General features: G+C 36.1%; 1 protein-coding gene across 1 annotated transcript in view; it reads right to left on the minus strand.

The window, feature by feature from the left end:
- Positions 1 to 14,021, minus strand: part of CEP290 (centrosomal protein 290) — a 90,220-nt gene that overhangs the window by 45,688 nt on the left and 30,511 nt on the right. Inside the window, exons 22-26 of the mRNA XM_068969709.1 lie at positions 12,140 to 12,255; positions 10,830 to 10,932; positions 10,509 to 10,739; positions 6,247 to 6,420; positions 3,173 to 3,284 (exon numbers count right to left, since the gene is read on the minus strand). Of these exons, the coding sequence (XP_068825810.1) occupies positions 3,173 to 3,284; positions 6,247 to 6,420; positions 10,509 to 10,739; positions 10,830 to 10,932; positions 12,140 to 12,255 (736 nt within the window). The remainder of the gene's footprint in view (positions 1 to 3,172; positions 3,285 to 6,246; positions 6,421 to 10,508; positions 10,740 to 10,829; positions 10,933 to 12,139; positions 12,256 to 14,021) is intronic.

Raw genomic sequence — 14,021 nt, forward strand, 5'->3', positions numbered from 1 at the left:
TCCAAGGTATGCCTGTATAGAAGTAACAACGTAAAAGACGTAGTGTGGGAGGTGTCACAAGTAGGAAGTCAAAAAAGGGCAAATAAATACATTTTGTTAACTGAGAAATACAAGGTATAAGAAGAAATACAGTGAAGTAACATTACTCTGTGAATGCAAGTTCAATGACTTTGAAGTCTTAAAGAGTAAAAAAGTAAAACCTGAAGCCATGATTTAATGATTTCACCAAATATCTTCTTTAACCCTGAATATTATTTGGCCCTTGTATATATCTAATGTTTTTGAACTGTGGTGTTGGAGAAGACTCTTCTAAAGGAGATCAGTCCTGGGTGTTCACTGGAAGGACTGATGCTAAAGCTGAAATTCCAATACTTTGGCCACCTCATACGAAGAGTTGACTCATTGGAAAAGACTCTGATGCTGGGAGGGATTGGGGGCAGGAGGAGAAGGGGATGACAGAGGATGAGATGGATGGATGGCATCACTGACTCCATGCACATAAGTTTGAGTAAACTCCAGAGCTGTTGATGGACAGGGAGGCCTGGCGTGCTGCGATTCATGGGGTCGCAAAGAGTCAGACATGACTGAGCGACTGAACTGAACTGAATGGGCTTCCCAGTTGGCGCTAGTGGCAAAGACACTTTTTGCCAATGCAGAAGATGAAAGAGATGTGGGTTTGATCCCTGGGTTAGGAAGATCCCTTGGTGGAGGAAATGACAACCTACTCCAGTATTCTTGCCTGGAGAATCCCATTATTTTACAATCTTTAAATACTTATTTATTTGTTTGGCTGTACCAGGTCTCAGTTGCCACACACAGGTCTTCAATCTTTGTTGCAGAATGTGTGGTCTTTTAGTTGTGGCATAAGAACTCTTAGTTGTAGCACATGGGATCTAGTTCCCTGACCAGGGATTGAACCCGGACTCCTTGTGGTAGGAGTGCAGAATCTTGATCACTGGACCATCCTCAAACTATGTATTTTATTTAATTTTATTAGTTATTATACCCTCATCTCATATATGCAGTTGTATAGCCACTATACAATAGTGGCAATAGTTTGTGGTTAAATGAAAAGAAAAAAACTACCCCAATTTAGAATGAAAAGGTATCATGTAGGAATGTCATTAGTCATTTTTTAAGAAGAGAAAATGAGTATTTCTGTTACGCATAATAGACGTGCTCCAGGAAAAAGACAAAATTTGGTAGAGTTTTATTTTTTAGAGTGTCAATTAATCATTATGTTCAGGGAAGTCAATTATTTTAAGGAACTGTGCAGTGATTCATTTTGTCTTTTACAATAATGCCCTTCTCCTATCTTTCTAGCTTTACAAGCTTGAGTTCTATAACTGAGTTTGCTCAAAAGTACATAAATTTTTTTGAAACCAGGCAAGTTGTTTTGGTGTCTACATTAGTTTTAAGAAGTACTTCATTTTGTCCTGTATGTTTCTTTAAAATAGTATATGATTTTAGAATAGTTGCTCAGGCAGTGATCAAATAAATTATAGTAACATTACTGAAAAGCTAAATGTGTTAGGAAAACATTATGGAACCATTTAGGCAACTAACCACCATGAAGGACAGAAAAAAAGTTGCAGTAAATATAAATATACAAAGAACATAAAACCCCTTTCCATTTTCTTTTGTGTTAAACTCTGATAGTGAAAAGAGACACTCCTGTATTTGGAGTGTCCTAGGGAGAGTAACAGCCAACTCCAATCAATTCCTGCAGGAAAAAAAGTAATAAAGTGACACTTATAAACAAAGAGATAAGGAAAGGCAACAGGAAATAAAAGCTTTTAAAACTTCAGTGATATAAAGCCATGTATCAGAGAAATTAAAGTATTTGAAATAAGGAATTTCTATAAGGAATTCAGCACTTATTAAAGAGACACAGGAAGGATGAACAAAGAGCTTACTTAAACTGTATATAATATTCTTTTCTCTATCTTAGTTAAAATTGCATCTTGTTTCATTTAAGAGTTAGACGAAAGTCAATTCACTTTTAATCTCTTGATGGTGATGGTGAAGTCGCTCAGTCGTGTCTGACTCTTTGTGACCCCGTGGACTGTAGCCTACCAGGCTCCTCCGTCCATGGGATTCTCCAGGCAAGAATACTGGAGTGGGTTGCCATTTCCTTCTCCAGGGGATCTTCCCGATCCAGGGATCGAACCCAGGTCTCCCGCATTGGAGGCAGACGCTTTAACCTCTGAGCACAAATTAAAAATCACATTTCTAAAAGTAGCTTATTTTAGACTTCCCAATGTCAAGCCTCTAAACTATGTCTGTTAACAATTTAACAGTAACAGAAACCTTGAAAAACATTAGAGCTCCAAGGTATAGAAAACAAAAGAAACACCTTACCCAAAGGAGCAAATTTATTTGGAAAGCATAAAGCATAATGCTAGTAAGATAAAATAACTTAAATCTCATGAACTAGGAAAACCATTTGAAAAATGAATACGGAAAATCTTAGCAGAAGCCACATAGAATTTAATATCCTCTGAGACAATAATATCTGTTAGATACACATGAAAATGTTGACGGCAGCAATAAAAAAGCAATAGCAAAACTTAGAAAAGCGGGTGATTTAATCCCTCAAACACAGTACTTTATGGCATGAATATTTATAAGTATATAATGAATATTTTGTATCTACTAAATAAATATAGCATACAATGTTTATTATAATTTTAAGTATACAAAATATATAAACATGTATAAGGTAATACAAAATTGATATAGTAGTGAAACTATGAGCAATGTGCTCAAGGTCATCCTTTAATTTAAAAATATCAAATGATATATTGCTACTATAACTTTACACACAGTGAAAAAGCTCATTATACTATCATTAAAATACAGATATTTCAAAATTATCATCTGCATTAATTCTTAAATGATTCAATATACCTAATGTTAACTCACAAATTTTAGCACATATGATTTCCTTAGAAAAAAATCCAATTTAATAACTAAAAACCAAATCTTGGTAGAGATTAGTACAACATAGTATTCATCAACTGCCTGCTAAATTAAACAGTTAGGCAGAGAGTTCATTTTTTATGAAACAACTTCCTTTTTATCTATCTGGTATAGAAAGAGAAGTTTAAATGAAAAAAATATTCACTATTAGATCTTAATTATTTTATATTATCAGAGTCATAATACTTACCTAATTTAGTTTCTTGTTCCCAGGCTTGTTCAATAGTGTGAAGCTTTTCTTTGGTAATCTCCAGTTCTTTACTGATAGATTCCATTTGTTCTTTCAAGGATACATTTTCACACTAAATAAAATAGCAACATCATTGAGAAAGGACCTTGTAATTCAGACTAATACCACTAAAGTGACATTGTCTTAACTTCACATAATAATCTCCTAAAGCTCACCATCTATTTTTTTTAACAAAAGTTTCCTTGTATGTAATACAAATATAGACATACACATGTATATATGTTATATAAACAAACACACATATAAAATATTATTTTAAAATAATCATCAAAATCTTGTATATCCAGTATATGAAATGATATGCTTGTATGTCTTGTATATCCTAAACTTCTGAGTACTAGCTTATGCCATGTTCACTTTTGGCCAACATGGATACTCAACAGTTTCATAACCTTCCCTTTAAGGAAGGGAAGGGCATCGTCAGAGTCCTGTTTAGAATGACCATTCTGGTGGCAGCAAGTAGGATGTAACATGGAAGTATGGACATGGAACAACAGACAGGTTCCATACTGGGAAAGGAGTATGTCAAGGCTGTATATTGTCACCCTGCTTATTTAACTTATATGCAGAGCATGTCATGATAAATGACTGGATGAAGCACAAGCTGGAATCAAGATTGCTGGGAGAAATATCAATAACCTCAGACATGCAGATGACACCACCCTTATGGCAGAAAGCAAAGAGGAACTAAAGAGCCTCTTGATGAAAGTGAAAGAGGAGAGTGAAAAACTTGGCTTAAAACTCAACATTCAGAAAACTAAGATCATGGCATCTGGTCCCATCAGTTCATGGCAAATAGATGGGGAAACAATGGAAATGTGAGAGACTTTATTTTTTGGGGCTCCAAAATCACTGTAGATGGTGATTGCAGCCATGAAATTAAAAGATGCTTGCTCCTTGGAAGAAAAGTTATGATCAACATAGACAGCGTATTAAAAAGCAGAGACATTACTTTGCCAACAAAAGTCTGTACCAACCTAGATGGCATATTAAAAAGCAGAGACATTACTTTGTCAACAAGTCTGTCTAGTCAAAGCTTTGGTTTCTCCAGTAGTCATCTATGGATGTGAGAGCTGGACTATAAAGAAAGCTGAGTGCTGAAGAATTGATGCTTTTGAACTGTGGTGTTGGAGGATAATCTTGAGAGTCCCTTGGACTGCAAGGAGATCCAACCAGTCCATCCTAAAGGAAATTGGTCCTGAATATTCATTGGAAGGACTGATGCTGAAGCTGAAACTCCAATACTTTGGTCATCTGACACGAAGAACTGACTCATTGGAAAATACCTTGATGCTGGGAATGACTCAAGGTGGGAGGAGAAGGGGATGACAGAGGATGAGATGGTTGGATGGCATCACCAACTCGATGGACATGAGTTTGAGTAAGGTCCGGGAGTTCATGATACAGGGAAGTCTGACATACTGCAGTCCATGGGGTTGCAAAGAGTTGGAGACGACTGAGTGACTGAACTGAACTGAACTGAATCGTTATCACAATAATAATGGTAAAGAATAAAACTAAGACATTCCCAGTAGAGAGGTACATATGTTCAGAATTATAACTGAGATACAGGAAGTAAAGAAGAGAAAGGGATATAATACAAATAGAAAAAATTTTAAGGTTTGAGTAGAAATAAAAAATGTTATCTGGGAAAATAAACTTTAAAAGTTAAAAATTATTCCTCTGATATGTTATCTGCAGGAGATTTCGTATCTATAACTTTTTAATGTTAGAGAAGAGAGGACAACAGACATAAAAGATGGGGAAAGGTGAGATTATTATCACACCTAAATATGCAGAATTTTCTACAAAATTAATAAAATCATCTCTCTTCAACAAAAATAATAATAAAAAGTAAACTGATCATGATTGTTTCTAGTTAATACTAATAAATAATGACTCAGATAATTGTGTCATTATAAAAGACTGAAAGCAGGAGAAAAAATAAAAGATTGAGGGCAGGAGGAGAAGAGGACAACAAAGGTCAAGGTCACCCATCACTGACTCAAGGGACATGAGTTTGAGCAATCTCTGGGAGATGGGGAAGGGCAGGAAAGGCTGGCATGCTGCAGTCCATGGGGTCGCAAAGAGTTCGGCATGACTGAACAACTGAACAACAAAAACAGATAATTGTGTAGGAGCCACTGAAAGCTATTCAGAATATTTTCTTGAATATGTCCCCCTAAGCAAGTGAGAGCTTTCAACCCAAAAGATTTAGATCTCATTCTACTTCAATGAGACTATCATAAAAGAAAATGAACCAAAAGACATAGTTTCTTATTTTTGATGAAGAAGAGAAACAAAAACAGGAGCTTGTTTTGCTTAATGTACAACATAGGAAGATCAAGTGGCTAGAAGAGAATTATAAAGGGTCTTGGGTCCTATTCATGAAAGTGTTAGTCACTCAGTCCTGTCCAACTCTATTCGACCCCATGGACTGTAGTCCACCAGGCTCCTCTATCCATGGAATTCTCCAAGAATCCTGGGAGTGGGTAGCCATTCCCTTCTCTAGGAGATCTTCTCAACCCAGGGATCAAACCCAGATGTCTTGCAATGCAGGCAGACTTTTTACCACCTGAACCACCAGGGTTATTTCATAGACTCCTTGAATTAAACCAAGATATTCCAGGCCACTTTGCTCTTTCCGGACAGTAAGAAAGGCTACGGATCTGCAGAGGTCATCCATGGTCCAGGAAGAGTGATTTATGTCTCATCTACTCTCTGCTACATTCATCCCCCGAAACTATGGGCTATGAGGGAATCAGAGATCAGGATAAGAGAAAGTGGTGGATGCTTAATAACGCTTTCTCTTTTGATTACATTATCCTATATGTTCCATGTTCTTTTTTCAAGTGCCCGGTTTAAGGGGTCTCATTCAGCTAAATTATGCAAATAAGCTAAGGAAGATGACCTGGAAGAAGCTGTCCAGAAATTATTCTGTACCTAGAAATATCACCCCCCTCACAGACAAAAAGAGGCTAATATCACAAGGTTTAAGGATCACATCAACTTACCTCTAGGTGTTCCAAGTTATTTGTTCTTTGAACAAGCATATTATCTTTTTGCAGGATGTCTCTGTACTTAGCAGTCAGTTCATTGTATTGTCTATTGGCCAATTCTAGTTCCGACAGAGACACACTATTATCTACAACTTTTTGTAGTGCTGCAATCTTGAAAATGGCCATTTCCTATGTAAATAAAGATACATTGAATTGAAGTGTTGTATTTTTTTTCTGGTAAAGCACTAGCCCCTTTTGAGATAATACAGCTAAAAGCAAAACAGATTTCAGAATCTTTAAAAAATTTAGATGTATCCTGTATAAAAACATACTGCAATAATGATTAATTACTTTCATATAAGAAATGATATTTGGACATTGAAAATCTGAGTTATAATCTTAAATTATAACTCCTGTCATAATTAAATGAAATTCAGTTAATTTGAGAAAAGTGTATATACAGCAGCAAGAAAGCATATCACTTAGAATATATCTTTGGATGGCTTTTTAAAATTATGTAAGATTTTAAAAAACTTGTCTTTTGAAAACTGAAAGGCAAAATTTGCATCCCTGCAGGTAATATTTACAGTTTAGCTATTTCTGCTTTTCTCTTTTTTTAAAAAATTTTTGGCTGTGCTGGGTCTTTGTTGCTGCACAGGACTTTTCTTTAGTGTGTCAAGCAGGCACTACTCTCTAGTTGTGCGCTCCTCACTATGGCGGCTTCTCTCGTTGAAGAGCACGGGCGCCAAGACCTGCGGGCTTCAGTAGTTGTGGCTCCCAGGCTCCAGATCACAGGCTCCATAGCTGTGGCACACAGGTTTAGCTGCTCCACAGTATGTGGGATCTTCCCAGATCAGGGATCAAAACCATGCCTCCTGCACTGTCAGGCAGATTCTCTATCTCTGAGCTACCAGGGAAGTTGCTATTTCTGATTATTTATAATTAAACAAACTCGCTATAAAAGTAAAGAAAATCTTTTGTTCACAGAAAAGAAACATATAGGGAAAAAAAACTTCTTTGAATCATAGCTATCTAGAATAAATAATATCAAAGTCTAAATTACTTGCTTTATCTTCAACTCTTTAGTTACAGAGCTATAAAAGTCACTACTTAAAGACATTGTATTAACACCAAAAAGAAATGTCTGAACACAAAACCAAATTTATGACAAGAGAAAGATAAAGAATTTATGAGTTTCCTGGTGGTCCAATGTTAGGACTTAGCACTTTCACTGTGGTGGCCTGGGTTCAATTCCTGGTCAGGGAACTAAGATCTGGCAAGATAACTGGCAGAGCCAAAAAGTAAAAAAAAAAAAAATTAAAACCAAAACAAAACAAAAATTATTTATGGTTATAATTCATTCTGAATTAGAATAATGAGGGGAAAATATTTGTAATAGTTCTTCAGATTTAGTTTTGAAAACTTCTCTACAGAAATAAGTATCCCCTATTCTACCTTCAGTTCAGTTCAGTTGCTCAGTCGTGTCCGACTCTTTGCAACCCCATAAATCGCAGAACGCCAGACCTCCCTGTCCATCACCAACTCCCGGAGTTCACTCAGACTCACGTCCATCGAGTCAGTGATGCCATCCAGCCATCTCATCCTCGGTCGTCCCCTTCTCCTCCTGCCCCCAATCCCTCCCAGCATCCAAGTCTTTTCTAATGAGTCAACTCTTTGCATGAGGTGGCCAAAGTACTGGAGTTTCAGCTTTACCATCATTCCTTCCAAAGAAATCCCAGGGTTCTGTTTCACTTTTGCTGTGTGGTGAGGAAGATCATGTTTCCCATCTTTAAAAACAAATCTCCCCCTTTTCTTTTTGGCTTTCAAAGTGTTGCAAAAACAAACAAAAATTTAGGCTGAAGAGGAAGAAAATTCCAGTACTTTCTTCCTTCTATCTCAAATACTAGCCATAGTTGTAATACTCCAAGAAAAACATTCTACAAACTATAACACAAAAATAAGAACATTTCATATTGTAGATAGGTTTATTTGCATGACAATTTCACTCACTATTATGTTTAAAAGGAGATGGCAAGGAACTCAAACAACATTTTAATTTTACTTTGAATTCTTTGGTTTACATTGTTGTTGTTTAGTCACTAAGTCGTGTCCAAGTCTTTTGCTACTCCATGGACTAGAGCCCACCAGGCTCCTCTGTCTGTGAGATTTCCCATTAAGAATATTGGGGTGGGATGCCATTTCTTTCTCCAGGGGCTCTTCCCGACCCAGGGCTTGAACCCATGTTTTTTGCACTACAGGTGGATTCTTTACTACTGAGCAACCAGGGAAGATGTACATGCTCCTATATAAATTCCGACATGTCAAATGAATATCTGCATACTTAAATAAGCTATAAGATCAGATGTAAAGCAACATGCAGAATAATACATATGGCATGCCACTTTTTGTGTCTTTGCTAACACTTGCAAAAGGAAACAGAAAGATTTTTCGTTACCTAAAGGGAGAAGGCAATGGCAACCCACTCCAGTACTCTTGGCTGGAAAAATCCCATGGACGGAGGAGCCTGGTAGGCTGCAGTCCACGGAGTCACTAGGAGTCGGACATGACTGAGCGATTTTACTTTCACTTTTCACTTTCATGCACTGGAGAAGGAAATGGCACCCCAATCCCGTGTTCTTGCCTGGAGAATCCCAGAGACGGGGGAGCCTGGTAGGCTGCTGTCTACGGGGTCGCACAGAGTCAGACACAACTGAAGCGACTTAGCAGCAGCAGCAAAGAGGGTGAAGGGCTTCCCAGGTGGCTCAGTGGTAGAGAACCCACGTGCCAATGCAGGAAACACAGGTTCAATCCCTGGGTTGGGAAGATTTCCTTGGAGTAGAAAATGGCAACTCATTCCAGTATTCTTGCCTGGGAAATCCCATGCAAGATTTCAGAGGAGCCTGGCAGGCTACAGTCCATGGGGTCACAAAAGAGTTGGAGACGACTTAGCCACTAAACAACAACAAAAGAGGCGAATGGGTGGAATATAATGAAGCAAAAGGTACAAGGACAGCAGTAAGATTTCTCTGATGACATCTTTTGTGTAAATACTTTATGTATTCAAATTTAATTTTTTAAAAGTTATCCCTGAAGTTGAAAACAAATGTAAAATAAATGAGCCTAAACACAGCAAATGTATATCATAACCCACAAAGGAGAATTACTTCACATCACTATAGAATATGCTATTTTGATGACACATCCTTAGTGAGAGATATTATAAAGACAATAAGAACTGTAAAGAAACTTTAAACTACGTCTGACAGCAGGAACCATACTTCAAGATAACCAAAGAGGTTCGGCTTATGATGAAAAGCTGTTTATTTTATAAAAGAATATCTGCTAATAAATGAAAAGCACATAATAAACTAGAAAAATCATGATTTTTGCAACTCCTGATGAAATAATTGGGTCAGGCAACAATTACCAATGAATGGTAAACCCATTAGAGAACTGATAAAGAACTGATTATTTGCATGGTATCAACACATTACCAAAGAGTTAATTAACTAAAGCACTTAAAAACAGAGATATATGGCTGTCTCCCCCTTAACACAGTTATCAACCATGAAAATGGGACTACCAGACATTCCACCTCTTGAATGATACCATATAAAGTGTTACTTACAAAGTACAAAGTAGTCTTGCCAAAAATGTTTCCTTGAATATAACCACAGCTTCAAAGATAACTTTTAGTAAGTATAATGGTTAGAGGAACAAATAAAATTATGACAGAATATAATTAAACATTCAATATTTTTCAGAGAGGGGGAGAAGAAAAGGGGGAGAGTCTGTATTAAAAAGATTTAGGATATGAAACATCCCAGGACAATGCAGAGTCCTTGACTGGACCCACGGACAGCTAAGAAAATGCGGATGTGGTCTGGACATTCGACAATATATAAAGGACTGTTGTCAATTTTGTTAAGGATGATAAAGTTACTGTGGTCATGTAAACAGAAAAAGACTTTTTTCAAAGAGATGCATACTAAAATACTAAGAGGAGAAATGTCTGCAATTAAAATACTCTTACAAAAAACAGATGGAGCTATTATGGTCAAATGTTAAAAACTGTTTCCTATTAATCCAGGTGATAGTTATTGATCATACTATGGCAACCCACTCCAGCGTTCTTGCCTGGAGAATCCCAGGGACCGGGGAGCCTGGTGGGCTGCCGTCTATGGGGTCACACAGAGTTGGACACGACTGAAGCAACTTAGCAGCAGCAGCATCCATCTTGTCTGAAAACTTTCAGAGTTGGAAAAAATCAGACATACCTTAAAACGTTGCAAACGTCCAATTTTTTCACCAACTTCAGCCTCCATTGACATCAATTCATTCTTCTGTTTCCCATTTTCTTTTCTAAGCTGTCTCTCCATTTCTACCAAAGTTGTATATTGCCTGATGAGTGACTTTTCATTCACCTGTAAGACTGTGATCTTTCTACTATTTTCTGCAAGTGTTTTTTTCATTTCATCTGAATCCATCTGAAGAGCACTCAGCAAATTCTGCACAAAGTCACAATTATATTACTTGTTGAATCTAGCTATCTTAGTCTGAATAATATTGCATATTGACTTTAAAAGTGCTTTACTTACATTATATTCTTTCACTTTTATAGCATCTTGTTGGATTTGATCCTCAAGTCTTTTCTTTTCCTCTTTCATTGTTTCAGATTCTGTTTTCCAGTTCTCCTTTTCACTTAAAAGGATTTAAAAAAAAAAGCAATACAGTAAATCTATAGGAAGAGATAACTTTAGATAATGGAAATTTAGTTACCATAAAACAAGAGAAATTATAACTAATCCACACATGATAACACAAGTTAAAATCCCACTTGAAAGGGTTAATCCTGGAAGTTATTATTATTATTTAATAAATTGAAAGTAAAGAAATTATTTTATCAAATTATTTAAACTACAAATTACTACTCTATAACTATTACAATATAATGATAATGGATCTTGTAAACATTTTATTAAAAACAGAAGATAATTAAGAAAATAATCAATATTCCAAACTTACTTTGGAAATCAAGTCTCGGTATTCTGACCCTATTCTTAAATTGAGTGTTAAATAATTGTGAAATATTTAGAATCCATGCAAAGTGAGCAATCATTAGACTTAAAGAAGGTGCATAAGATATTGTTGCCTACCCAGACCTCCAATCTGGTTGGCATAAACCACTTAAGGTGTCAGCACTGAATGGTTCAAACCTGGACATATGACTTGGACAGCTCATTTACTATCCTGGTTAATGAGATCTAAGTCTGCTGGAGTCCTCTAGAAAAAAATTTATAAATAAAAACAAAGAATTGTGTGAAAAGAAAACACCCCTCTTCTTCAATGGACATGGTTCCATCTTCCTTGAACTCCTAACTCCTGCACCATCATAGGAGATAACATGACATACACTAGAAGATTCCCAAACATGACCTACCCTATAATTAGCTTTGGCTTTCTTGTTGGATTAAATCATAATCATTCTTAGTGTTTAAACAACCTTTGATCAGATATTCTAATTATTACTAAAGCTGTTCATTAGTACAGATGAGATGGCAGAGATAAGAAGAAACAGGCTAGTTCTCTACGAAAACACATGAATAATGATGCTGGTGATGAAAAAGAATTACTGACTGCTGACACGAACTGTTCATATGTGCCATAATATTCACAAAATACTCAGATCTGGGCATTTTCACATAATTATGTCACATAATTAAGTTATTAATAATTCTATGAAAAAGTATTACTATCACAGAATTTTTATCACAAGGAACTAAAACACAAAGCAAAGGTGAAGAGGCAGGAGGAAAAAGGAAAAGAAAATATCTAAATATATTTTGTTACTTAACTTTATTAAGAATATGCTACATTTATATTTATAAAGTTTTGCTAACACCTATACCTTAGGTATTCTTTATATAATAAGCTTTGTTGATGACGAATTACTGCAAATTTTCTGTTATAGTCTTCAAGAGAATCTTCTAAATTCTTTAACTTATTTTCTTTATATTCTAGTTCCTAAAAATTGGTTTAGAAATGAGAATGAAAAAAGCATCAGGATATATTTCAAATCTGAAAGTATAAATTCATATTTTGACAAGATTATAGAAAAATATATAAAAGATAATTCACAACAAATCCGTAAGCAGCCCAGATCATTCCTATGATTATTTTGAACATCTTATGGCATATGGAATGAGATAATATATGTAAAAGAGAAGTGCTATGAAACAGGTAAGATTATTTGTATCACCATATATTTGTAATAGTTACAGTAACCATACAAATGATCAGATGCAGTGGTTACAAACTTGCCTCTAGCTACTCAGCCCCACATACCCTTTAGTGAACATACACATTCATACCCTCACTCAAATTGTCCTCTCCAATTATTAAATTTTGAAGATGAAGAAACTTGAGACTCAGAAAGATCAAGTAACTTTAACATTAAAAAACTCATTAGTACTAGGCCTGGTAACCATTTTCTGAGATGTACACCAAGCTTGGTGCCAGATGCCTTACCTATTTGCAGATCTAACACTTGCAGTCAGGTCTGGCTGACTCCAGAGACCTTGCTACTTCCAGCACGCTATGCTACCTTAGGATTGGGAGTTCAAGTATTGTTTTGCCACTTTAAACAGGTTTTCAGATTTTCAATCTGTGTTTGATAATCTACGACAATGCTTTCTATGTGTTTTTTTTTATGTGTGTGTTTTTACACAAAGATGAAAAAATAATGAATCATCACAAGTAACATGACAAGGCTATACTGTTATCGACAACACTACTTATTGACAGTGTTCCTGAAGTAAAGAAGAATAAATTCAGGAAGAGTGTTAAAATCAGAAATTTAAGAATAATGACACAACATGAATTATGAAGTAATGATCCAATAAACAGTTCAATTCTAATACTCAAGGATTACTACTGCTGCTGCTACTGCTAAGTCGCTTCAGTCGTGTCCAACTCTGTGCGACCCCATAGACGGCAGCCCACCAGGCTCCCCCGTCCCTGGGATTCTCCAGGCAAGAACACTGGAGTGGGTTGCCATTTCTTTCTCCAATGAGTGAAAGTAAAAAGTGAAAGGGAAGTCGCTCAGTCGTGTCTGACTCTTAGCGACCTCATGGACTGCAGCCTACCAGGCTCCTCCATCCATGGGATTTTCCAGGCAAGAGTACTGGAGTAGGGTGCCATTGCCTTCTCCGACTCAAGGATTAAGTAATGTAACTTACAAATACAAGCATTTGATAAGCATAACTCAAGTATATTCACAAGTGGATTACTTAGGAAAGGGAAACAGCAGTGCTTACAATGAAAAACTTATTTTCATTGATTCTGAACACATTTTTGTAATTATATTTGCAAAGTAAGAGATTTTATGGTTATTCACACACACTTCAAATGGAAAAATGAAAAGTGACTCTCATTAGGCCATTCTATGACTATAACATAGACAGCAAAGCTGACAAACCAATACAGGGCAAGCAGTATCCTCTCTGATCTGCTAACGGAGTAACTAACCTTACAGGGCAAAGGGAAAAAAGAAATAAAAGACAATTTTAAGACAATTTTTCTTAAAAGTTTTTCTTGTAGTTAACACACAAAAAAGGAACAATACTAATCATTACACAAAAAGCTGTGTCAGATTTTATTCATCTGAATTGCTTTTCCAAGCAGGAATAGATAAAAGAGCTCACTTTACTTATACATTACTACCTTATAGTAGCTGCATGTTATTCTATCTGTCAATCATATATTTCATACGAATGGCATGCCTGCTTTTC

This window comes from Capricornis sumatraensis, chromosome 4 (assembly GCF_032405125.1).
Source record: "Capricornis sumatraensis isolate serow.1 chromosome 4, serow.2, whole genome shotgun sequence".
Classification (NCBI taxonomy): Eukaryota; Metazoa; Chordata; class Mammalia; order Artiodactyla; family Bovidae; genus Capricornis; species Capricornis sumatraensis.